The sequence below is a fragment of the Atractosteus spatula genome, chromosome 1 (genome assembly GCF_055471065.1).
Source record: "Atractosteus spatula isolate fAtrSpa1 chromosome 1, fAtrSpa1.hap1, whole genome shotgun sequence".
Classification (NCBI taxonomy): domain Eukaryota; kingdom Metazoa; phylum Chordata; class Actinopteri; order Semionotiformes; family Lepisosteidae; genus Atractosteus; species Atractosteus spatula.
In genome coordinates, this window is record NC_142706.1 from 59,583,765 (window position 1) to 59,610,810 (window position 27,046).

General features: G+C 46.0%; 1 protein-coding gene across 1 annotated transcript in view; it reads left to right on the forward strand.

Moving 5' to 3' along the window:
- LOC148841404 (sodium channel protein type 8 subunit alpha) overlaps positions 1–27,046 on the forward strand; it is an 83,523-nt gene that overhangs the window by 35,848 nt on the left and 20,629 nt on the right. Inside the window, exons 11-19 of the mRNA XM_088913351.1 lie at positions 1,816–2,154; positions 6,429–6,564; positions 7,067–7,305; positions 9,362–9,535; positions 11,192–11,548; positions 12,033–12,503; positions 16,290–16,407; positions 17,214–17,368; positions 19,513–19,686. Of these exons, the coding sequence (XP_088769477.1) occupies positions 1,816–2,154; positions 6,429–6,564; positions 7,067–7,305; positions 9,362–9,535; positions 11,192–11,548; positions 12,033–12,503; positions 16,290–16,407; positions 17,214–17,368; positions 19,513–19,686 (2,163 nt within the window). The remainder of the gene's footprint in view (positions 1–1,815; positions 2,155–6,428; positions 6,565–7,066; positions 7,306–9,361; positions 9,536–11,191; positions 11,549–12,032; positions 12,504–16,289; positions 16,408–17,213; positions 17,369–19,512; positions 19,687–27,046) is intronic.

The window sequence follows — 27,046 nt, forward strand, 5'->3', positions numbered from 1 at the left end:
ACTTAATAACCAGCTCTTGCTGCTGTTACCTCAGCTTTGTCTGAGAGTCCAGGAGCCAGGTTTCTTCTGTGTTGTACTGGCAGCGAGAGTGAGGTGGGCTTTCACTGTGAATAATTAATAAGACCACCATGAATCTTTTAAAGGATGCAGAGAGCAATGTCTTTCAGTCGCTTTCTGCCATTGTTCTTATGGCCAACCCTGTCGGACACAGGAATGAGCTTCCAGTAGCACAGAAATGTCTGAAGCAGAGGGCAGGACACTGCTGTATTCCAGCTGAGATCTTAATAGCTTGAAAGAGGTCATTTGCTTAAACATATAGTTCACCCACCCCCTCAAAGTTACATGCAGTAAATGACTGAAATATGAACTACTTTCAAAGTGCAATGACTTGCCAAATCATCCAACTCATCACTGGAGAGCCCCAATCCAGTTTGTCCTATAGGCCACCTTAAATCACCCATTTCTAAAGAGGGGGAACACTTGTAAGCTATTCATCCATTAAACAAGTCATTTGTTCTCTGTAACTGGCACTCTAGTCTTTGAGGTCTTCAGATTTGTTTTCCGAATGATCCCTATATTGATTAATTTAAGACGTTGCTTGATGAAATAAAGTCCAAACTTTCAAACATTGTGATTTAATGGGACCTCTAAAACCGGCTGGGTTGGGTTTTCTCCAGGCCTGGAATTTGGAGGTCTGTGTTTTCATGGCTAAAAAAGCCCTGGATTAATGTCAAATGTTTTGATTTAGGACTAATGGACAACAGTTTGAAGAAGATGTGCACACATCGTCTTTGCTCCTTTGGTTCTGAAGGATGAAGGTGTCACTATAAGATGGACAGACGTTTCTCAGTTTTAGTGTATCTCTGTCATTTCCTCTACCTGCCAGCTTCAGCACCTTCCCCCTAGTCTCCTATTTCCTTTACCCCTGCTCCTGCCTGCTGTTTTCTGTCAGATGGATGATCTCGGTGGGAGCAGTGGAGTAATCTGTTCCTATCCAGCTTGCCACATGGGGCCTCTTCCCTGGGCTCTGGACCCTGGGCTCACAACTTCCCTGCTTTGCATGCAACTCCGAACAGCAGACAGGATGTTAGCATTCCCAGACGCTAGCAGTGATATAAATAGCTTGAGCTCGTTGTGCCAAGAATCTGATTCTCCAGGGGAGCGCAGGCTTTGGTACAGTGCGGGCACTGCCAACCTGTGCCCTCCTCTGCGTCCTTGCCCTTTCATCGCCAGCCCCTACTGCCTGGTGGCTCAATGTACAACATGTCAAGATGGCACCTACAGCTGAGCGATTTCTTTACCAGACTAAACAACTGATTGATTGGACCCTATAGCGCCTCCTCTCTGGACCCTGGAGAGGCTCTGTGTTTTGGCGCTTTGTCATCTGCTGTTTGCCAACCTGAATGCAAGTTATTTACTGGCTGTTTTTAAGGGCTCTTGGCCTTTCACTTTTGAAATGACTTTAAACTGGGTCATGTCACCGGCCAACTATGATCCAGGATTCTCTGAGTGGTGTTGTGCAATCGGTTAAGCACCTCCGAGGGTTGGGTGGGAACGGTTAGCCACGGATCTGTCAGATCACAACGCCCCCTTTGGCCGCCCGGGCACTTGCAGTCAGTGCGGTGCAGTCAGCGAGAGATGCACCTCTCCCCCAGTCAGAGAGTGTCTCAAAGGCTGGGGGGGGGGAGGACTGCTTGAGGTTCCTCACTCTCCCCCACTGGAGGGTAATTCTTTCAAATGCTTTCTCCAAAACCCTTCTCTCTCTCGCCCTCCCAATCTGCTTCCTGTCCCGATCCCTCTTCCCTCCCCATGCAGTCCCTCCTCAGCATCCCCGGCTCGCCCTTCCTCTCGCGCCACAACAGCCGCAGCAGCATCTTCAGCTTCAAGGGCCGCTCCAAGGACGCTGGCTCGGAGAACGAGTTCGCCGACGACGAGCACAGCACCGTGGAGGAAAGCGAGGAGCGCCGCGGCTCCCTCTTCATCCCCGTGCGCCGCAACAGCTACAGCGGGTACAGCCAGGGCAGCCGCTCGTCCCGCATCAACCCGCTGCTGCCGCACGGCGTCAAGAGGAACAGCACGGTCGACTGCAACGGCGTGGTCTCGCTCATCGGGGGCCCCGGGCCCAACATCCCTGGCGGACGGCTTCTGCCTGAGGTGATAATAGATAAGGCAGCTACTGACGACAGTGTAAGGACGTCAATGAGTAGATCAGTCTAGGCATGGCAGTCTCCTTCTTCTTCTTCCTCCTCTCCTTTCAACTCTTCCTTCCTTCTTCGAGTGTCCCGGCTGACCTCCGGGACCCTGTTCTTCTGTATGCTGCCCTCCCTGATTCGGACAAAAAGTACAATTTAAAGAGGAAAAAAAAAACAAGAGCTAGGCATGCATGTATCTGTGCAGAGTCCAGGCCCCCCGAAACCAGGCAGCCCTGACAGAGATGATCACATGTGCCACGCAACGCCAACCACAAGACCAAGCAGACCCAAACACGGCCATGTCTGGTGTCGCTTGGTCTTGCGTGTCACGCAGAGGCTGATATCTATACTGCAGGCGCAGTAGTGATGCAGGGACACTTGGCCAGTGGAGGCGCTCAGTCTCATATAGCAAGGCTCTGCATCTGTATGTGTGCCTAGCTTTTTTGTTTGCCTGAATGAATTCCTACCTGGTGCTGTTGTGTTTTTCAATATGTATCCAGCAATCCATGTTTGAGCAAGGTCTGCTGTCCTGTGTGGTTATGTATAAGAAGCTCAAGTAGGTAGCTGCGTCAGCATGATTAGGGTGCAAAGGAAGAGGTAAAGGTTTATTCGCTGCTGAAAGGAAATGAAAATAGAATAGTTTCTGGTGTTGACACCTGAAGAAGGCTCCACAGCCTAAACATTGCATCTCTTTTCTTTTCCTTTCACCATGGAATAAACCTTTACCTGTTCCTCTAAAATATAAGGAGTCTGTGTGTGGGTGGGTGGTGTACCTGGTACCAGGGGGTGTACCTGTACAGGCGCTGAGGCAAAGCCATGCAGGTTCCAACAGGAATGTAGGATGTGTTTCTTCTTTCAAAGTAGAGGATGCAGGTGGTACGTCTGGGATGTCTTGCGGACCTGTTGTGTGTGTGTGTGTGTGTGTGTGTGTTTGATGGAAAGGGAGGAATGCTGTTCAGGAATAGGTGCTGCCCTGCGGAGTTAGAACCACCAGTACCAAATGACACCGAGTCAGGAGTGGGTTCTGTAAGAGACTGAGGTTCTTCCATCCCTGGAGATTCCTGCGGGGATGCATGTGTTTGAAATACAGGCCCTGAATGTTTAAAAACTCACAGCACCAGGAGGGTTTTTTTCTGGGCAAAGCCTGATTGATTGATTTAGATGCGTTTCCTCTCATCTTCCATCCCTCTTTGCCCGTGTAATGAGAATGATGCCCCATCTTGCTCCCTCTCTCCCTCTGAACAGACTCGCATCCCTCTTCCTTTCAGAACAGTGGCTTGGAATTTTGCATGGAAAAATCCAGTCAGTTTTCTTTTCGGCAACTCTGAACCTGAGTCCTGGTGGTTTTTCCCTTGTTTTGTGTTGTGTTTAGATCATTATTCCCGACACATACTAAAGGGTTTTCTTGTATATACAGCAGGGCTGTCTTAAACACATTCATTGACAAGAATTATTTCAGCTACACTTGCTAAGATGAATGAATTATAAATTTTGCTAGACGTATCACTGAAACATAAATTAGTATATAAACAGCTTACCACCATTTCATATAGGAGTCAAAAGTTATGATCTCAACTCCTGTATATATAGAGAGCTAAATCTGGTCTTCTTTGTTTGTAGTCATTCATTCATGATGATATTAGCTGTCTTTCGCCACCCATCTACATGATGATAACAGTGCTGTCATTCTGTACCAGCAGCCCTACTACACAGTGAAAAGGAGAGAGAGATTTCTTCACTAGCTGAATTAAGAAGGGATGTTGTAGCAGTTCAGAGTGGAATTTAGTCAGGACACTGAGATTAAAACCCCTACTTTTACAAGCAATGCCCTGCAATCTTCAATGACAATGCAGTCGGGACCTTTGCTTAATATCTCATCTGCATCAAAACAACAGCATCTCCTACAGCATAGTGTCTCCTGTCACCATACTGGGACATTGGTTGGGGAATTCTTTACCAAAGGGAGGAGCACCATCTGCTGGTACCCCAACATCACTTAGAGCAGCAATCTGTTGTTTCCCTAGAACTGACCAAACACAGCTTCTGATGCCTGACCAGATCAGGCTGCAAGATGGGATGCTGCTGCTAAATGCAGCCTGATCTGGTCAGATGTTTTCTCAGCTGCAGTGTACATCCAGCCCATTTTCTGCTTCCCAGAGGAGTAACTCCAAGAAGGGAAATACACCTTTAGCTCACAAGTGATGAAATATTTATTGGAGAGGCAGGGATGATGGTACTACTGCAGGGTCTGCGTGAAGATATTGCTGAGATCAAGGATGCAGACTCAGAGAGCAAAGGTAGATTATATTAGACTAAGCTTTGCAGTCCAGATCTTACCTGCTTGGTTCCAGGTTGTGGCATCCGTGGATTGAGGTTGTGGTTACCTAGGCAGGAGCATCTGGCAGGCTGAGATCTTGTGGTCTTGGTCAGCTAACCTATAGTGGCAACCTGATGGGTACAAGTTCGTTGATATCCAGAAAGAGTGCCCACTGGACAGTCAGACCAGAACATGACAGCCCAGATCAAGTGTGTGTTAACGTAGCAATGCACAACTACATTCAATAGAAGCAAACAAATTGATCTTCTAAACTTCAACACAAACCCCACGGCCCGTCAAACTGAGCTTTCAGCACATGTACACTGGAAAACTGAAACTGTTTCTGGTTTTAAAGTACCTTCCTGGAAATTCCAAGCCATTGTTTTTTTTCTTTCTTAAAGGATCAGTATCTAAAATATTTTTCCTTTTACTCTTCCTCTATCTTTCTTGCCTCCTCTTTCAGTTTCAGTCTTTTTCAAGCAACTTGTAGAAAAAACTAACCTTTTTTTAGTGACTCTTCTCCATTCAGTTAGCATGTTAGTTTGACTTCCTTATACTTCTGTACGTCCTGCTGTGGTGTGTTTCTAGCCGTGTCGTGTGGTTGATGTATTTATTTTATCCTGTGCATGGCGATGCATGCAGAATCTTAGCACCACGCTGCCAACCCCCTCCCTCCAGGGCCCTTACCCCCATGTCAGCAGCTTCAGTGGAGTCGGGGACTGGGAATGGGACTGAGTTTGAGGAGAAGCTGAGTGAGGAGAGCAAGTGTCTGTAGAAGTGCTGGGAAGCTGGTTTCTGGATTTAGTCTGACAACATCCTAATCTGATTGTACAACATGACGTAGTGCAGTTACCTCTCAAGGCTGGTCTGTCTAATACATTAGCTTCTGGGGCCACGGGACCCATGGGGCCACTTAGAAATCGCAGTGTGGATCTGTTGCAGTTTTGTGAATTATAGAATAGATGGGGCAGCAGGTGGTATGGCTCTCAACTCTGAGAACCTAATTTCGATTCCGAATCTTGACATCTGTCCTGAATTGGGGCTGCCTTCTTTGTGGAGTTTGCATGTTCTCATGGTGTCCTGCTTTCCTCACACTTCCCAAAGAAACACTGGCTAAGCTGGATGAGCTATTCTAAACAGCCTCTTTCTCCGCCAACCTGCAATGAATTGCCCTTACCCAGATGGCCTTTCTTTGCTGTGTCCATGTTGTGATGGAGGGCAGGTGTTAAAGAGCAGCTGGATGCCGACTCTGAAACAACTGCCAGTTGCACATTGCATGGAAATACACTAAGGAAGAGTGATTTTGATTTTTTTAGACAATAGATTGGGGAAAAAAAGGAATCCCTCTTTTCTAGGTCTTGAGTCTAGCAGGGGAGAAAGTTGTCTTACAGGTTGAAATATGTGATTCACATGGGCCTGTGCTGTGCCAGTTCTCATCAGACACTTCCTGTTGAAAACAGTGCAGCACGTTGTTAAAGAGGCACACCTGGGGATCAGACAGCAGGTTCTATTAAGCTTCTGGAAACCTCAGGTCTGGTCTTGCGGTATCACAAGGCTACAGAAGACCCTCTGGTCTGTGAATAATTTGGACATGGCTTTTTGTGTTTCCTGCAGACTTCTGAATGAAAACCGTTATATCTCCCATGTTCATGGTCTATCCCTTTGTCTTCCTCCGTCCAGTCTGTTTGTTTCTGCCTCGCTATGCCTCTTTGCTTCCCTGCACCTGATCCATGCTGTGGTAATACACAATGTCAGTGATATGGATATCCACCCCTTACCCACACTGGCTTTGTTTGGTTCCTTTGCTGTTGTGTGTGTGTGAGGGAGTGGGTTGATGGCTCTAGACTGGTGGTGAGCTCCCTGTACTATGTGTGCCTTCATCTCCACGGTTCTCACTGCCTGCTACCTCCCCCCCGCAGCCCACCACAGAGGTGGAGGTGAAGAAGAAACACTCAGCATCCCTCATGGTGTCTGTGGACCAGCTGAACACCTCCTACGGACGCAAGGACCGGGCCAACAGCATCATGAGCGTCATCACCAACACGCTCGTGGAGGGTACCTCTTCTGTTACTTCTCCTTTTCCCTCTTCCTCTGCAGGATCAGTTTTAATTTTTGTTCAGTTTGCCAAAGTTCAAATCGAGCTTTCATTTGACATAAAAGTCACCGGGTCACAATGAAATACCGCAGAGGCTGGGGCGTGTCCAGAGCAGGAGTCAGGGACCGAGACGTGGCTCCATTGGTTCTGGTTTGCTGGTTCCAGCACATTGGGTTGGAGAGTCAACCAGTGCGGCGCTGGTGCTGCACTATGCTTTCCCTGCATTCTCCGTCAGATTTGAAGCTGTGTTTTTCAAGAAAATTTTTTCAAGAAGTTTAACTCATGTCGTTTGTTGAGCTAAGATGCAGGAAGTGCTGATTCTAGGTGTCTAGAAATAGCCACCCGGATCCTCCTCATCCTGCCCATACTGTTACAGCACGCATGTTCTCAGTCCTGCCACCTTGGTGGCATTTCACTTATCTGTCTAACCACGTGCGGCGGGGCCACCCTTCTCTTTTGCAGAACTGGAGGAGTCTCAGCGCAAGTGCCCGCCATGCTGGTACAAGTTTGCCAACACCTTCCTGATCTGGGAGTGCTGCCCGCTGTGGGTGAAGATCAAGGAGATCACCAACCTGATTGTGATGGATCCCTTTGTGGACCTGGCCATCACCATCTGCATCGTGCTCAACACCCTCTTTATGGCCATGGAGCACTACCCCATGACAGACCAATTCGAGCACGTCCTGTCTGTGGGCAACCTGGTGTGTACAGGGGGTGGGGTTGGGGCGTGGTTTAGGGGAGGGGAGGGGAAGTGGTCCATGGAGGGGCGGGGTCAGCTGGCAAGATCCTGAGTGTTCCAGGGAGGTGGAGGCCAGGGGCATCTTTTGATTCATTATTCTGTCCCAAAGCCAGGGCAGCCTGTGACAGCATAGTTCGAGAAGGGAGTTATGGGGAGCTAAGGGAGCATAGGCTGCAAATGAACAAGTAAAGGTTTGTTCCAAGCTGAAAAGAAACATAATCCTGGAAAAGAAGTTCTGAAAAGAAACACATAATCACACTTGAAGAAGGCCCCACAGATGAAACGTTGTGTTTCTCTTCTTCTCTTTTCAGCATGGAATAAACTTTTGCCTGTGACAGGATGTATTTCACTTTCACCAACTGGCACCAAGGATCTCACTTTTGCTTTATTTAATTTTAAGGTTTCACAACTGAAATATTTTCTTCTTCCTGCTTTTCAGAGTATAATTTAGCCTTTGCTTTTTTCCTTTTTGCACACAACAGAGGCTGATGCACTCTACATCCAAACCTCTATTGCACCTTTTGAACCCCTAACCTCTATGCATCTAATTTAGGATGCATGCAGAAATCCTGTGTTTTATTACACACTTTGAGAATGATTCCGTCCTTGTTAAAATTACCCTGTTTGTCGGAGCTAAGTGAAAATTCGTGGAGGTTAAACTTTATAAAGCCTGTTTTATCCTCAGGCATTTGTGTTTTATGTTGAGAATTCCTTGTTCAGGACGAAGAAAACAATGTGCTTTTCCAGCTATCAAGGAAGGAGCGCTTTTCTGATTAGCATATTAGTAGTAGGGTGGCACAGTGGTGCCATGGTCAGCATTGCTGACTCGCAGCACTGGTTCCCTGGGTTCAGACCTGGGGTGCTGTCTGTGTGGAGTTTGTATGTTCTCTTTGTACATGTGGGTTTCCTCCGGGTGCTCTGGTTTTCTTCTACAGTCCAAATACATGCAGGAATCCATAATTGGATTCTGGGAAAACAGGTCCAGATGTGTGCTCTGCAATGGACTGGTGTCTCATCCAGGGTGTATCCTGCCTGCCTTGTCCCCGTTGCTTGCTGGGGTAGGCTCTGGCTGCCTGCAACTCTCTATTGGATAAAGCGGTTAGGAAAAGGATGGATATTCTTTTGGGATGGATGGAAATTTGAGGAGAAAATACAGGGCAGCTGGTTTCTACTTTTACTCAGGTCTGTGTTTCACTGTTGATCCTGAAGGACTCCATTTTTGTGAAAAACCTTTTAGGATTTTGAATATTTTCTATGGATTCTCTTGGTCTTCACTGTTCTAGACTCAGGAATGAGATTAAAAAAAAACACAACAGAACATCATTTTGTTTACCAATTCTTGAGTATATTTTCATTCACAGCTGAAGATATAATAATGTATGTGTTACTTAAATTATGCACTTTTCTTGTAGTGGGTATATAAAGTGTTTATTATAATGGGATGTGTTTCAGGAATATGTGGAAATTTGCATCAGTACATCTTTATGAAATGAACAGCAAAATATATTCTATAAAAATGGCTCTCAAATCCACACACTTCATTACAAGGACAATGTGTATTTTTGTCGAGTTTGGGGTTAACAATTGCATATTGTCTATTGTATTCCAAGTATGTCCCTTTATTCTCTGAGCTCTGTGTTTGGAGCAGAATGTGAATTTTACATTGTCTCCTGTATTGGCCTCTAGTCTCGATGCTAGATTGGTCTTATTTGTCTTACTGAGCTGAAGATCGAGTGAATCAATAAGTGAATCATCTGGGGACTCGTAAATTGATGCCCTTGATTGACCGAAAAGATTCATTCAAGAAAAATGAATCGGTCGTGAAGCGCACAGTTCTGTTTGCCAGTGTGATCTGTAGTTAAGTGAAGGTGTTATATTTTAAATGGTTGCGTGGCCTAGAACATTTTATGTGCGGGAATTTAGTGTTTACAGCGTAGCCACACAAGTGTGCAGCTAAGAGGGAATACAGGACATCACTGTGCTGATTTCTTTGTCTCTGCTATTTTTTCACATTGCAGGTATTCACAGGGATCTTCACAGCGGAGATGATGGCCAAACTTATCGCCATGGACCCCTACTACTACTTCCAAGAGGGCTGGAACATCTTTGATGGCTTCATCGTCAGCTTGAGTTTGATGGAGCTGGGACTGGCCAATGTGGAGGGGCTGTCTGTGCTGAGATCCTTCCGATTGGTAAATAAAATGAAACTCCTGGCTCCACTAAACCCCCTGATTTTCTTAGTTTTCTGATGGAACTGTGGTATGGTGGTTAATACTGCTGCCTTGCAACTCTGGTCCTGGGGTCCATTCTGGACTGAGGATCCTTCTGTGTAGAGTTTGCATATTTTAATCTCCTTAGCAGTTAGTAGTAATTATCGGTTTTCCTGTATTTAACCATACTCTTCTAATTTGTGTATTACACTGTGGCTGAAAAAGCGACCGATGCCCTATAGCCCAAGCTGTTTTTGAGATGACTTGATTTCTCCCAGCATACACAATGTGAGCTGGATTTGGTTGTGGATTCACCACTAAGTAGGACATGGATGAGAAATTTGGAACAGACAGCCTGAGGTCAGGGTTCAGCATGAATAGAAGTGGATCTGAGCGTACACTCCATTCTCAACTTGCGAACGGGTACTGTTCCAAAGCCCCATTCAGAACACGAGTCGTTCTTGAGTCGAAACAATGCGACTGAAAGTGATATCCCATTTCATTTCAAGGCTTATCACCATTCTTATTTCAGGATCTTATGCATCTTGATCACTTTTTTCATGGAGTCACGGTGGAAAAGTCAAGTGTTACCATTGACAAAACCACGGAGCCACTGAGTGAGCGACTCTCTGTAACCTGCAGCTTTATGCTGTACTGTTCTGCGATAGTAGTGAGCGAGCCATAGTCGTTGTTCATACATTTCCAGCTATTCTACCATGTGGAATCCTTATTATTTCTAACGGAGACCAGTTCGTGCTCATATGTCTGGGCTGTTTGAATCTCAAGATCCCAGTATACTCTTGTTTTCTTGTATGCTCTGTCCCTCCCCAGAGAGGAATTGATTGACCTATGGAAACCTTCCATTCATCCATTTTCTAGCAACTTTATCCAATTCAGGATCACAGGGGAGCCAAAGCCTATCCCAGCATGCAATGGGTGCAAGGCATGATATATCCTGGACAGGACCCTAGTCCATTGCAAGGCACACACAAACACAGACACACACTTACACCTGGACCAAATAACCTGCTAGCATGTCTTTGGACTGTGGGAGGAAACCAGAGCACCCGGAGAAAACCCACATGAACACAAACTCCACACAGATTGTACCACAGATTCAGAATTGAACCCAGGGCCTCAGCGCTATGAGACAGCAATGTTAACCACTGCATCACTGTGCCACCCACCTGTGGAAACCATCTTTGGAAATTGGTTCTAAATCAGTCTTGTGGTTGTTTTTAATTTTGGATTGATAGTTTCTGCTTTGTAACACTGTGTATTGAATACATCTATGAATACCTGTCTTTAGGAAGGTGACTGAGCTGTTTTGAATATACAATGGAACAGTTTTGAGTCTTCTGGTTTATTTAGTGAAGCCTGAAGTTCTTGGTTACACCCGATCATTTATCAGGTTCTTGTTTATTAATTTCAATTATGGTGTTGTTTTTGTTATGTACTTCCCAATCAGTAGGCTGTTCTTGGACAGAATGTTAATCAAAATTCTTCAAGCCACTAATATCTGTTTCATCTCCCTTCCTTTATCCCTTCCTCACTTCCTCCTCTTCCACTCTGATCCTTATTGCATCTATCATCCCATCTCCTTTCTTTTGCACTCTCTCTCTCTCACCCCACTCCCAGCTGAGAGTGTTCAAGCTGGCCAAGTCATGGCCCACCCTAAACATGCTGATCAAGATCATTGGAAACTCGGTGGGAGCCCTGGGGAACCTGACCCTGGTGCTGGCTATCATCGTCTTCATCTTTGCTGTGGTGGGGATGCAGCTCTTCGGCAAGAGCTACAAGGACTGTGTGTGCAAGATCGCCGCGGACTGCGAGCTGCCGCGCTGGCACATGAACGACTTCTTCCACTCCTTCCTGATCGTCTTCCGGGTGCTGTGCGGCGAGTGGATCGAGACCATGTGGGACTGCATGGAGGTGGCCGGGCAGGCCATGTGCCTCATCGTCTTCATGATGGTCATGGTCATCGGCAACCTGGTGGTGAGAGACTCTTGCTCGACTTGTACTTTGCAATTTTTTAGCAATACCAAAAATAATTTTTCTGCGCGCAGTTTATCCAAACTTGATTGTGGAGAGCCACATGAGCTTCTGATTTTAATTCCAACTTGGTTCTGTTACTTAACTGAACGGCTCTCCAGGTCAGTGCTCTAAACTGAAAGTATGTCCCACTGTTGACCGATGTGTGAATGAAACTGCTATCCGGTGGAGGCATTTTTTTCCTCTGTCCGGTAATTGTGACAATACGGATCAAGAGGAGATGGCCGATGGCAGGGTGAGGGATTTTCTAATCCCAGCGGAAACAGCTGTCTCCTCGGGATCGGGGGCTGCTGGGAGTGCTATGTATGCACATGGGAGAAGGTCAGGCGCTGCTCTCTTGCGTCTTGTCGTTTCAATTAACTCCTCTGCGCCTCTTAGCCGCTCTTTCCTCCATGCCTGGTTCCTCATCCCTTTTTCCATTCTCCAGGTGCTCAACCTGTTCCTGGCCCTGCTGCTGAGCTCATTCAGCGCGGACAACCTGGCGGCCACTGATGACGATGGGGAGATGAACAACCTGCAGATCTCCGTCATCCGCATCAAGAAGGGCATCACCTGGGTGAAGGCCAAGGTCCGGGTCTTCGCCACCACCTACCTGAAGAAGAAGGTGACCGACGAGGTAAAGCCTCTGGATGACATGTACGACAAGAAGCTGAACTGCATTGCCAATCACACCGGCGCTGACATCAACCGCGAGATGGACTTCCAGAAGAACGGCAACGGCACCACCAGCGGCATCGGCAGCAGCGTGGGCAAGTACATGATTGACGAGGACCGCATGTCCTTCATCCACAACCCCAACCTGACCGTGCGCGTGCCCATCGCCGTGGGCGAGTCTGACTTCGAGAACCTCAACACGGAGGACTTCAGCAGCGAGTCGGACATCGAGGGCAGCAAGGAGGTGAGAAGGGGTGTAATTAGTTCACAATCACCTTTCCATTGGTTCCAGCATGATGATCCCCTTTGCATTGTTTCAAGAGTGTAATAATGTGAAAATGCACAAATCTCTTGCACCCTGCACTTGCTGTTGTTTCCACAATATTAGAATTTAATATATAACCTAATGTGGTTTTCACGTACCTGCTGGAACAGCAGTATATGTATATTTTTATTATTTCATAAAGTAGTGGGTTTCTGAAGCCTTTCTTAAAATAATGAAAAAAAGCTTTGCATATGGCCAATGTGTTTTGATTTTCCAGTATCCCTGAGGCTTGATCTCTCGAACCTTGTTTTTTTAACATTTGAGTGGAGGTGGGTTTTGGCAGGCTGGATGCAATTGGACTTGGTGCTGCAGGCATAAAAACAAAGGAGGGGAGGAGCTTCAGAGCGCGGTGAGGGGGAAATTAGTGGGGTCCCCCCATGGCCAATCGGTGATCCAAGGAGGATGGTCACCTAGGGACCCACTCACTTGGGCTATTACCCACCCAAGTGCTGAACTTTTAACAGACCTCACAGTAGTTTTGATTTAGACACTTTCATTGTTTTCTGTTCCTAAACATGGGAGGTAAGAGGTCTGCCTTCCAACTGCAGTGTTTCTTATGGAACTTAAAATCTCCACCATTTGAGTAGGAAACAACCTGCCATGGTCCTAACCAAGCAGCTTGTTGGTTTAGTTAAGGATTCATGAGAGTCAAGAGCTCAGCTGCAGTGAACACCAGCAGGTGTGGGGTCCCCCAGGGACCAGGATTTGGAACCCTTGAGCTACAGCACAGTTTGAGCTGTGTTGAAGGGGGCCGATATCCTTGTAGTTCTTTTTACAAAGCAGAATGGATCTGGGTGCAACAGGAGCGCTCCTTCTTTAAACTTGGGGAACTCTGACTTCCCGCTTCTCATTCCCCCTCACTTGTCACGTTGGCTGGACTCTGGGATTTTCACATGTCCTTTGCTTTATGGTCACTGGACAGAGCTGGATACCCCGTGGTAATTTCATCCTTCAAAGGGCTTTTTACAGACTAGCACCCAGAGTGTAGATTCCACTTTCCACAGACCAGCAGGCAAAGAAGCCTGGTATTTCAGTGTCTTGTGGTTACTAGTCCATTTCAGGGAAAGGGTGCAGAACGAGATCCATCGACTAGGGCAGGAATGCTGGGTAATTTATCTACACACTGCAGATAGCTGTGGATCTGTGAAGCTCCAATGGGACTGTTGCAGGCCTTCTGTAAAACTGCCAGAGAAATGGTCCATGATATCATCAGGGAACTGGACCTAGTGTATTCTGGTGTGTTTTGACAGCTGTGGGCCTCTCACATTTGTCCCATGTGGTTTTTAAAACGGGACAACTGGGCAGGTTAGGAGTGGTGCCACTCCGAACTGAGAGTGCGAAGCCACTACCAGCTGCCTGGAAGGCCAGTTGTCTGTGCAGAGAGGTGGAGGTGGTGAAACAAATCTTTCAGCTATGCAGTGCTGATATTTTATTCCAATTTGTTGGTTGTTTTTTGAATGAGTGCTTATTTTGAGATGTGGTCTCTGCTTTGTGGATGCTCCCCAGCATTAGGCAGTACCAGAATGCAGGCTGTGGTTCTAGCTGCCGGTAGTAATTTGTGGGCTAGAAATGTATTTAATTGAGGTGGGGGAGAGTGGCTTTGAGGTGTATCGATTTGCCTAGCGAGAGGATTTATTTCATTGGCTGTTTTTTGTAGTTTCTCCTGTATTCGCACATTCAGCTCCCTGATGCTGCAGATAATTTCTTCTCTCTTTTATTCTTGCTAATGCAAATTATGAGCAAATCGGGAAATGGTTTTGAGAGAGGTTTTGAGAGTATTTTAGAGTGCAGAAGGGAGAAAAATTTGGTATTTTCTCAGGGTGCTTCCAGGCTGCTGCTGTTGCCATCAGAAAGGACATTGATGGGGTTAACAGGAATCTGAGCAGAGAAGTCACAAAGGAGAAGGTGATGGAGGGGAGAGAGGACTGACACGCTGCTCACACACACTGCTGTATAGAGAGAAGCAGGGCGAGTCCAGGGATGCTTCATTAAGCAGGTGATGTGGCAGTGATGCTGGGTGTGCAGCTGGAAGAGAGGGGAAATAAATAGTGGAGAAATCTGAACAAACCTTATGTCTCTGTGAACATGTGCCTCCGAGCCAGCACGCAGGCCACCTTCACCCAGACTGGGGGGTGTGGAGCCTACCTGTGGCACATGCCCTGCTGGGGCCAGTCTCTCCTGCAGCTCTGGTGTCCACCAGCTGGTGCGACAGGAAGGGAGCTGGCAGGTCTCCACCAATCATGATGCCCAAAGCTAAGGCTGGCATAAATCTGGGTTGTGAAGGCACCGGTCAGGCCAGTCAGAAGGCAGATATCTTGGGCTTAGGCTGCTGGGAAAGAGCTGGACTGTTGGGGCCAATGCAGGCAGCTGGGCTGGGGGCTGCTACCTAGGCAGGTGCTACACTTCTTTGGCAGATGAAGAGGGTTCCCCTCCTATACATGGGATCCTCTGGGACAAAAAGGCCATACGAATACATGTACTTATGCATTGAGCCACTCTGAGTGCTCGTTCAAGAGTCCGGGACGTCTTATGCCTCGAGTAAACAGATTTCTGCTCTGCTTGCAATGATGGGAGAGGGGGAGGGTTCTGCTCGCCTCCCTCCCCCTCCCCCTCCTCCTCCTCCTCTTATCTTCCTGCTGCAGGCCTGCTTGCAGAGTGATGCACTGGTGGAGACTGGAAAACTAACCCTGCCAAATCACACACTTTCCTGCCTCGCAAACAAGATCAGAACAAAACACAAGAGAATAGGGAGATACCTTTGGTTGTAACAGATGTGCTTTTTATTTTCATTTTATTTTTAAAAATCTAAATCATAAGGAATAGTCCTTATTTTAGCAACAATGGTGGTTTTTAACCTACCTCTATAAAAATATATTAATCTCAGTGCACTTTATGTATATGATGCCTATACGGTGTGCGTATCATCTGGGTACAGCATATTTCGGGATACATTCCTGGCCGTGTGCAGCTCCCGGCTTTGGGTTTGTGCCTTAGGCCACTCCCTGTCTCCTCCACACAGTGGTGCAGAGTGCTGTGTGCCGATTCTGAAGCACTGCAGCCTCTGAGTGCAGCTCCTCTCAGAGATCACAGCCTCGTTTGTCTCCATCTCCCTGCTCAATAAATCATGAGGCTCTGACTCGGAAGCCCTGCTATTTACTTCATCAGCTGCTGGGTATTGTTTTCTATGCTTTACATCCTTGGATCATCCGTACATAATTCCAGCTGTGACCTGTACAGAGTGCACAGACTCGGCACGTTTGCGCCATGTAAGCATTTGTGTTAGAAAAGACGCTGTCAGAGTTTTTTTTTTTACCAAGTTCATGAGATGAGACAAAAAAAGCAACTGTAAACAGAGCTGTGAACCCAGTGGCTCCATTTCCTTTTCCAGAAAGATGGCGGATCTTGGAATGCTTTAAGGAACATACACTGGGCTGACTCTCAGAGCTCCTGATGCACAGCTGTTTAATCCATTTCTGGTTTCACAAGCTGCAAGGTGTTGAGTAATAATTGTATCAGCGAACGGGGGAAAAAAGTATGATTTTTTTTACTTCCATGTCTCAGTCAAGACAATGCTAACAGGCTTCCTGTTGTTGTGGTCAGAAACAGGGAGCCTCCGTGATGGCTTAAACTGCTGTGCATTTGGAGTCTAACACCAAGCAGCCCCAACAGCCTGAAAATTGTTTTAACTTCCTTATTGTTCTCTAGCTGGACGACACCAGCTCCTCAGAAGGAAGCACCATTGACATCAAGCCAGAGGTAGAGGAGGTTGCCGTAGTGGAGCAGCCAGAGGAGTACGTGGATCCTGATGCCTGCTTCACAGAGGGTAAGCCTGAACATACCAGTCAGGGGCTCAGCTCAGATGGCCTTCTCCTGAGCAAGGTAGGGTTTGTAGTACACCAGGACAGGGCTGACTTCCCAAGACAAGCAGATGTTTTCAAGTAACGTCAGAAATTATATGGATTTAAAACGTGTTGAACTGACCCCTGCTGCCAACTCCATGGGTTCTGTGTGCTGAAGCCCCCTCTTTGTTTTTGCTGCTCTCACAGCAACTCGGTGCTGCTCTCACAGGGTACGGCACTTCAGATCTTAAAACACCCTGGCAGCCTGATGGTGCAGCACATCCTGGACTGGTAGCTGGGGGTGGCTCCTCCAAATATGGAGAATTTGAAGTCAAGACATCTCCTTTGAAGTGGCAGCACAAAATCATGCTGATGTAGGGATACAAGAAGTCACAGCACAGTTCAACAAAAGTTTGAAACAAATTTAATTTGGTACAAAAAAGGCTCTATTCCAAAGAACACTCACAAAGTGCATCTTCCTGTAATGGACTACATTACAGGGGGTTTGGAATCTGAGTACAGCCCCAGTCTCTCTCTGATATTACCATATTTAGGAGTGATCACTGCAAATTCATATGAATCTATGCATAGATTTCCACCCATGGCACAGTGGCACAAGATTATCCCCTCCTTTCAGTTATTCTGAAATGTCACATACTGTACAGCAGATGTCCGTGTTCCTGCAAAGAGCAAATGTAGAATGACCCCAGATGAAATTCTGCACTGACCTGGAAGTCAGAGTGCAGGCGTGTGAGGACTGAGCCCCTGAGCCCGTTGTGCTCTCCGGCAGGCTGCATCGCACGCTTCAAATGCTGCGACGTGAGCATTACGGAGGGCTGGGGGAAGTACTGGTGGTACCTGAGGAAGACCTGCTACCTGATTGTGGAGCACAACTGGTTCGAGACCTTCATCATCTTCATGATCCTGCTCAGCAGCGGCGCTCTGGTAGGTCGCCGGGCAAGTGTGGTGCGTGTCTGCGTGTCAAAAAACAATAACCCCCACCTTCGCAACACCCTTCTGTATACTACTTACAATTGAAAATTATTATCTTTAGGTAATTTACAACTTTCAATTCTGTTTTTTCAACTTTGCACAGACTGTTTTTGAAACACCATACATCTTCAAATACAGTCAGATTTCTCAGTCGTCTGCAGTGCGATGAATAAATTAAGATGACCCTGCTCTTCACCAGCCCCTCACACATCCTCACCACCTCCACAGACCCTGAGTCCTCAATCTTATTTTTCCAGCTCTTGTAAAATTGCTAGTTGGGCCTGGTCTAACAGAAAGTGAGCAAATGTTATCTGTTGAGGATGATTTTAAACTAAACTGTACCCCTTCCGTTCTCCTTGAATAAAGCAACACCTGTAATTGATTGTTATTGATACAACAGATAACCGAAACACTTGAAGAATGCTTCATAGCCAAAATATTTTTTCTTCTTTCCCTTAAAGAGTTACAAAAGAACACAATATATTATTTAAGCATAATTAAAAGAGTGGCTCTCTAGTCCAATAATATTTTCACTAGCTGCGTTAGATCCCCAAAAATGCAAGAGAGAAATAACGGACGTCCATGGTGTACCCTGCCTTGTACCCATTGCTTGCTGGGATAGGCTCCGACTCTGTGACCCTGAATTGGAAGAAGTGGTTAGAAAATGTACAGAAGGCTGGACTCCGCTCGTTTGACCGAATTCAGGAAGCTGAGAAGAGGGCAGCCTGACTGTAAGGAGGAGGCTGACTGAATCCCTCTCACTTCTGTGAGGAATGAGCCAGGGAGCTGCTGCAAGGGAGCAGGTGGGATGTAGAAGAAATACGCGAAGGGATACCCAGGACGTGAGATGTACATGTACATAAGGAAAGCAGAAGTATGCAAGCTTAGGACCTAACCTGAACTTCTATTACAAACTCCAATTGTTCCAAACAAATTTGTCAGAATAAGAAAATATTAATGTAATGATCGGCTTTACAATTCACACGGAAAAGCGAATTTTGGGGAAAAGATCCAGATGATTATTAGTAAATTAAACCAGTTTTCTGCTGACTATTAATTCTTGACATTAGTTGTAAATGTTGTATTTTTTCACATAGAAGTCATTAACATTGTGTGACATTTTGTGTATATATGTATTTCTAAACACACTCCTGTTTAGACGGAAACTTGCTATGAGGTAGCTCGTTATGAAGGCCAAGAGGTTGCAAGGGCAGCTGTGTGCTTTTCCAGTGGGAAAGGCCCTGTCTCCCAGAGTAAAGTGAAGCATGGGAGTGTAATCCGTATCTGCTCAGGATATGTAATATGATGGACCTTAATGGACAGTGAAGAGGGTTAATGCACTGGCCTTTCACCCTCGAATCGGGCTTAGGGTGCAACTGCTGTCATAACTGCAGTTCTGCCTCTGCTGGGGGGTCAGCACACTTTTTTAAAGTAAAATGCACTCAAGAATCATTTTGTGTTCCTATTACCCAGTTAGTGATTATATTTTTTGCCAATCACTGATGTGGCTGTTACGGGAATTCACCACCCAATCCAACAGCAGGTATTGAGAATACTGTAGCAAATGTACAGTAGAACAGTCATGCTGTAAAAGAGGTGAATAAGAACAGCACAGTAAGTTGGTCATGGCAGTGAGGCAGCAGTGTGGTGCTGTGCTCAGGGTTCTGGACTTCTATATAGTAGGTTGGAGGTTTGAATCCAAAGAGAGATGTTGTACTTTTGAGCAAGGTATGTCACCCAAAATTGCTCTAGTAAAATGTTTAATTACATATGATCATGATAGTGCAAAGATGTCACTTTGGATAACATCATTTTTCACAGTAACTTATATTTGATAACAGTTTGGATAATGGTGACATAAATTAGTTAAATAAGTGATTAAAAACAATAGGAGGCTACAGTAACACTACAGAAAATAGTACAGACAAAACTCCCCAGTAATAACATAACTATAGTCAAAGTACAGGAAATAGTCATGTGACCTCTGGGAGATATAGTCACAGTACAGTAAATAAAATACAAAATCAATCTCAATCAAGTAGTCAAGTTTAAAAATAAATATATAAATGTGTTTCTTCCCCTCTCTCCTCCCCCAGGCATTTGAAGACATTTACATTGAGCAGAGGAAGACCATTCGTACCATCCTGGAGTACGCTGATAAGGTCTTCACCTACATCTTCATCCTGGAGATGCTGCTGAAGTGGGTGGCCTACGGTTTCGTCAAGTACTTCACCAACGCCTGGTGCTGGCTGGACTTCTTCATTGTTGACGTATGTACCCCCTTTTTTATCCATGATGCCATGTGCTTCCATCTCCTCCAAAAACTTGTGCTGTAGTCTCTGCCGTCCCAGGACCAGTGGGGATCCAGGCCAGTTCAGTCCTTGAAAAACAGCTGTTACTAATGTCACTAAAATACTCCACTGATCTCTTACCAGTGTTGATAATGTAATTAAGTAAGTGGAGAGATTGTACTGGAATGGATGCACCCTGAACAGGTTTATTGTCTCTTTCCATACCAAGAGCTCTGTGCTGCAGGCGGTTCAGAAAGCCTGTCTTCCAGGCTCTCATGACAAAATAAAAGTGGTGTTTGAGCATCAGTTTCACTGCAAAATCCCTGATCAATTCCTAGTTTTTTGAGAGCAGACTGAGGGCTTCTTCACTGCCTTTAAAGGTCAGTGGTCTCTCTCCGGAGAGCTACGGGTTTTTTTTTATCTGAAGGGCTCCATGTTCCTGAAATGAACCAGTTATTTAATTAATGAGACAAATGAAATTGGATCCATCACAGATTGAAGATTTCTCTCAGGCTGCATGGTCTGGGCCTCCGCTGGAGTCGTATGCCAGATAGTGCATAACTCTCTCATCACCAAGACCCAGCGCATGAGGGAAGCCCACAAGCAACAGGAAAAATGAACAAAACAGATGCCGAAACTGAGACGCTTCCAAATGTTATATTCCCCGTCCCTTGTGGAACTGCTGTGTTATCATGAAAACTGTTTGCATGCAAGTTACTCAGATAGGAATAGAGTGAGAATACACAGCTCCAGTCCTGCAGGTTCCTTACTGGTACCAGCTGACCTCCTAATTACCTAATTGAACTCGCTAGTTGCTCAGTTGGATGAACTGAAGCCTCTCCTTGTACATGAAAGGCTTTAGAGGATTGATAAGGAACATTAGAACCTGATGGACTGCCCTCTAGGACTGGAATTGGAACCCTTGCTATAGAGAAGCTATAGATAGACAGATTGATAGATAGCTGGATGAGCAGACTGACCTTTGAGTGGAATGTTCGGTCCTGCTGTGCTTTGACAGAGCCGATACGGGGGGGGTCTTTATCCTGGCGTTCCTGATAGTGAGGTGCTTTGCTGAGATTTTGGGGTTCCAAAGGACTAAACCTGTCCTGCAAAACTCCCTGTGCCCTAGTTATCCTGTATCTGTAGAGGAGAGAAACATCAGGGGTGCACTGGACACTGGACCCCCCTCTCTCCCCCAGGAGGGATTTTTCAGACATTCCACAGAATTTACCTGTGGACATTCTCCTTGCAGATAAAAGTTGACGTTGACTGGCTGCTCTGTTGCTCAGTGCTCTTGGTATGATAAGACACCCGGATCAGAATACCTGGCAGTATGGTGGGACTACTCTCTGAGAGCTTGGGTTTTACTCCCAAACTGGTGTGACAGTGGTACTGAACTAGCAAGCACAGCACAGAAAGGGCACCCACAATCGGACTCATTGCAGCCAGGTTTTGTTTTCTGTGTTGTAGCTCAGTTTATGCATGTTATTTCATTAGCTATACAAGAAACACATGCTTACGAGCTGAGTCCAGCTGAGCCTCCAGTGGCCGTACTGCAAATTTATTTCTATTATTGTCCTTTTTAATCAGCCACTCATTCTGAAATGGAACAGGGTGTCATTGTGGCTAAAATAGTGCTCTGTGTTAAAGATACTTTTTGACACCATTACATTATAATTAGCAATTATGATGGTTATTTTTTAAATTTGTTACAGTTAGCTCTTTACTTTGATATATCAGTGTCCATAAAGTCAAGTTATCAGAAGCATCCCTGCAACTGTAAAAGCAGTTGTTACATAAAAGGTTTTGCTATTGGGTTTGAACACCTTGCCGGGTCTTTAATATGTTAAACTGCCCCAGTGCTGCTCTTGCCTTTGTCTGTTCCACTCTGACACCTGTTGCCATGAAGACCTCTGGGTGCAGGTGGTCTTACTGCAAAATAGGGTGTGGCCTGGCTGGGCTGGACATGTGGCACACTATGGGTCATCCGCAAACAGCATGAAGGGAAAGGGTTTGGAGGGCAGGATCTCCTGAAATAGGGCTTCTTTGCTTGCAGCCTTTTCAAACTACTCCATTGCTGTACTTTGATACTGTCAGCTCCTTAATTCCTGTATTGGTCCCCAATTAAATAATTATGGAACTGGTTGAAGCCCAAAGGTGTAATGGAGTAGACTAGGGGGGGCACAAGTTGGAGACAAGTATCCCTAAAGTTTTGATTTTCAAAAATGATTTAAACTCAGCGATGCAATCTGTTTAGGTTTTTTGATACGGTAATTGCAAAAAAAAACATTATGAGCCATAATATTTTTTCTTTCTTCACTCCACTACACAGTCAAGCCTCTTTTTTAATTTAGTTTCTGAGACAAGTAGAGTTCAGATCTCTTTGCTGTAGAGCTCAAGTTCTGCTGAGAACTAGAGTAAACCACATTGTGATTTTGTGATTTATAGTTTAGCAAAAATAGTTCTCCCCCCTCCTTCTGTCGGTCCACCTTGTACTTATCGTTTTATTTGTTCATTGGATCTTTAGAGTACCATTTGTCCCATTTGCTCCAGATCTATGTTAATTCAATGAGAGCCAGGAGAAGCAGACTACAGTAGGGTCTCTCGGGGCTGACCTCCAGGATCCCAACCACTTCTGAAAGTGCTCTCTCTGGCCAGCAGTGTAAAGGCTAATCTGCTTTAAATAAAGCACAAGATTAAATTTAGATTCACAGCTATACAGCAGGCGGAGTCCTTGCACTTTAAGCTGAGGGGGAAAAGAACCTTTTATCTCCATATGTTAAAAAGTGGATAGCGTGCAAATTGAGCCTTTTACAACCCGCCTCCTTTTCCTTTCCTATGCCTCCTGGAAGTTATTGTTGTTTACGGATAACCCTGGGTGCCATGTCAAAGGCACACTGGTGCACTAGAGGGCAGTGATGATCAGAGGTTTGTGTTCTGCTGCTGCTGTGTGCTGGGGTATTAAATGGCAGCTTTGAAGAAGTGAAATTGTAGCATTACCCTCCTAAACAAGATCCCTTCATTATTTTTCTACAGTTGAATGAGCGATAAACTGTCTTTGATTCCCGCACAGTAAAAGTGTTATGCACTGATATCAAGCTAAACAGCAAAAAAGACGGATTGGATTTCTTTGGAGGGAGGATCTTGTGCTCAGGTGTGCCACATCTCCGCAGAAAAACACTGAACTCAGCAGAGCTAGAGAGAAGTGCTTGTCATGTCAGACTGCCTTCTACTCGTCAGGTGTCGCCCAGCCCTCCAGAAACTCAGCTGGCATCGAAGCAGGACTCTGGCTGCACAGCTGATTTGAGACCACTCTGGATTTACCAGCTGCAGGGCTCCTGTGTGCAATGCCTGATCATTTCCCACACTATCAGGAGCCACTGGACCAGGAGCCCCGCAGCTGGAGCAACCTGGAAAGTTTCTCACTGCTGGGCAGCGGGAGTCCTGTTTCCATCCCTGGTTCCGTGCCTCCGGTGTGCAGCTGTGTTTGCGGTGTCTGTGACAATGTTCGAACCTGTGATGGTGGTGAAAGTGCTGTTGTTCAGGTGTTGGATTTCACTGACTTGTTTCTCATCCATGTCGTTCTTGTGTACCAGTTTTCTTATATCGTTGAAACTGAACAGCTTAATAGAAAACGCTGCCTGTTTCCTCACCCTGGGCCTGTGTTCCCAAAGCTAACACCTCATCCAGTGTTGCTGATAAGCGACTGCTCTGTCTGTTTAAAAAACCCCAGCCTATAATCACACAGCCCAATTAAATGTCATGAAAGAAAATAATAAGAATCGGGGCAATTAATTAATTAGAAGCCTTAATTATATATAGTCGAGGTGCTTTCTGTGTGGAATTTGCATGTCCTCCTGTTCTTGTGGGTTTTCTTTGATTGCTCAGGCTTCCTCCCACATTCCAAAATCATGCTGGCTGCCTTATCTGGCATCTCTAAATTGTCCCCCTGTGTGTGCGTGTCCTGCAGTGGACTGGTGTCCTGTCTGGAGTGCAGTCCCGCCTCATGCCCCCATGCTTCCAGTCTGCTGCAGCCCTCAGCATAGACATCTTATCCAGCAAGTCGAGGCATCTGCAGCTGCTGTGATGTTGGTGTTTTCTGGGGGACGTCAGGCCCCTGCTTGCAAGGTGACAGGCCCAGGGTGATCAGGCAGCGTTTGGCAGCTTCGGGAAGCCTGACCTCGGCCATGGGCGCGGGAGAGCGAGAACAGGCTTGCGGTGCTTGGCGCAAGGGCGCGCGGGTGTTTTCTGGCACCGTCTCCAAGTGATGCAGGAGGCTTCTTTTCTCTCTGCTCTAACCTTGACCCTAACTAATCCCCTTTTGACAGTGTCCAGTGCGTTCTTGCTTCCGACAAAACCCCAGGGAGGGGGAGTATCCGATGGGCGAGGGATTGTTGTGAAATGGGGTTCTAAAGATCTCCCATTAGTTATTACCTTGAAGATAAAAATATGTAATTTCTTGAGTATTGTAAGAATTTTGAGCATCACCCATAGCGGAGCACGAGACAGTTCCCTCCCAGCAGATCCCACATTTACTACTGAGTAAAGAGGAGCTGCAGATCCACTGTCTGGTCTTGCAGTTATCTCACCCCAGAGGACAGATTGAGACATACAGCCCTGGAAATCAGTAGGTACAAATTCAGAGTGTTATAGATCTGGGACCCAGCATTCTGTAGCAGTCTGGTCTGTTACAGCAGTCTGTTACAAGCAGCCGACTGTTGAATACAAGCCACCCCACACTGACCTGGCCATGAGCGTTCTTCCTGGTGGAAAAGTCTGTAGCCATCTGCTTTACTGATTCTTTGGTGAATATCAGCAATGCAGCTGATATGGATAAACATTTATCCACAAATGTTTATAAACCAAATAAGGATGAGATTTGCGGTTGGACTCTGCTTTCTGTTGCAGCAGTTCTGCGTGCTCACTGAACTGAAATCTCCAGGCAATGGAGGATGGAGGTCAGAAGTCGGGGGTTGGGAGTAGGGTGTTGGGGACATGACGGAAGGCAGGGAGGTGTCCGTCCTCAAGCTGACAAGACAGAACTGTTCTTGTCTCGTTATTAAAGAAGCCGTTTGCTGGGTCAGACAAGGTGCCTGTGTGCCCGTGATCCTTCACCATGAAGATGGTGGGGGGGGGGTGGCTTTTGTCAAGCAGGGCAGCACAGAAAGGGGGCCTTTTGATAAGCTGGCTGGGCCCGAGAGGACTGAGGTAGCCCAGTCTGGACTGATGGCTGCTTAGATGGCAGGTTCAAATTCAGCACTCAGCCACCCAGATCAATTGGAAGATTATGTGGACACAGTTTATGTGTGTTTATCCCTGTTATTTAACCTGGATCCATATCTTCCAAACAAGCATTTTCTAAATATCCTCGGTCCGACTTTACCAATTTCACTTATCAAACCTTGGAACTTGGTGCTGAGCTGTGCATTGTGACAGTAAGTCTTTTAAGCCCATTTCACAACAAATCCTGACCCAGGGAGCAAGCTGACGCTTTATTGACCTTCACAGGTCCTCTCTCAAAGAGGACTGAGAGACCCACCTACACCTTATCCCCAGTCCCCTATTCCTGTCCTTTCCTCCTCTTCCTTCTTCCCCCCTCCCATCATCCTCCTTCGAATCAGCCACAGCAAGGGCTGAAGGGAAATGTAGTTTTTCGAAGACCAGTGCTGGAATGGTAGGGGAATACATTTCCTGGTTTGTGATGCTTGGAGAGCCAAACATAAAAAAAGCGAGACCCTTCTACCCATCTCCCCCACAAAACCTTTCCTGCACAACCTGGTGACTTTGTTTTGTTTGCACAGAAATATTGTGGGAAACATGTAACTGACGGTAAGTTAGTCGTTGGATCCTTCCTTACTGCTTAATTAACAAAAAATGTTTAATTGTTCCTTGTGCTTTTGCTGCTGCTAGCTGATGGTGGTTTTTACAGGCTGGTACAGGTTGGAGTGGAGGGGGTTAATACGCACAGGAGTTCTCCATGGTTAGGCAAGCACGTGCTGTTGTTTGTGTGTGCGTGTTTCTGCATGTTTGTGTGTGTCATTCATTCCTAATGTGCCTCATTCTCCCAGTTCACCCTGCATTGTCCTTGTGTGGAAGAGCATCAGTCATAATTACACTGTTAATCATGAAAGGAGTGCTTGGCTGTCTGTGTAATGATGTGATCTAAGCCTGTGCTGCAATGTAATGGTGACTGAATGTCGTATTTTGGGAAGAATATAATTTATAAATTGTCATGTTACATGAAGTAGCCAATCACTGCAGTACTGCTGGATCCTGCTGTATTGATCTAATCTTTGTAATAGGAATTATTTAAAATTAAGAAACCATTGTTTTCTGTACCCAGCACATCTTACTGAAGGGGCAATCATTTGCTTTTCTCCGGTCAGGTGGCTTTAATTGCATTTTGTTTCATCGTTCATCTTGCTGTGAGTTGGCTCAACATCAGCTAGACACACTAGCCACCTCACCTGAGCCAGCTGAGCACCTCCACCTGGGAACTCACAGTTGCAGTCTCGACTAGTGATGTGACCCAGGATTGAACCTGTGGCATTCAGGCCACATGACTCAGTAATTGTACATACTGTATATAAGTTTGTTTTGCTTTCCCTAAAAGAGCTTACAAAGACAAAGATACTTAGAAGTATGTAGGACAAAGTCAGCATCTACAGCTTAACAAAGTTTGGCAGATAGTAAGTGGCCCATCTAGCTCAAAGATACTCAACAGTCCTGGAGAGAAATATTAATTGTACCCTGTCCATCAAATAATTCTTTGAAGTAAAATAACAAAATCACAAGGTTTGTGATTGCTAGTTGCAATCTTAAGGTGGAATGACAGCAGGGAGACACTGAGTTCACTGAAAAACTTCTCACTGAAAAGTCACAGGAGTAACTTTTCCAGATATCCATGGCATTCCACAAATATCTGTGCACCTGGGCCTGGCATTCTGAGACTGCAGTGAGTGCCTCTTCATTGAGATGGGGGCCAGTAAAGAAAAAAATCACAGGTCCTGCACTTGGCCGGGAATAAGAAAATAATTGTGTGTGTTTATGAAAGATAAACCGGGACACAGTGTCATGATGTTTCCTTTTTTGAAGAAAGCCTTATGCAGAAAGCCTCCTGTGTGTCTATTAAATGAGGTTGAGGAAGCCGTTTCAAAAGCTGCTTTTACCGGTCGCATTGTACCCTGTGTTTTTGCAGACCCTGGGGTGTGTGTGGGTATGTGTGTGCTTGCGTGCTGGAGTCCTGTGGGTTATAAAGCTGTAGAAACTAGTTTGATTCCTGGGAGTCAGATTTTTGGGATTGGAACTGGTGCTGATTAGATTGAAGTAGCTCCCACTG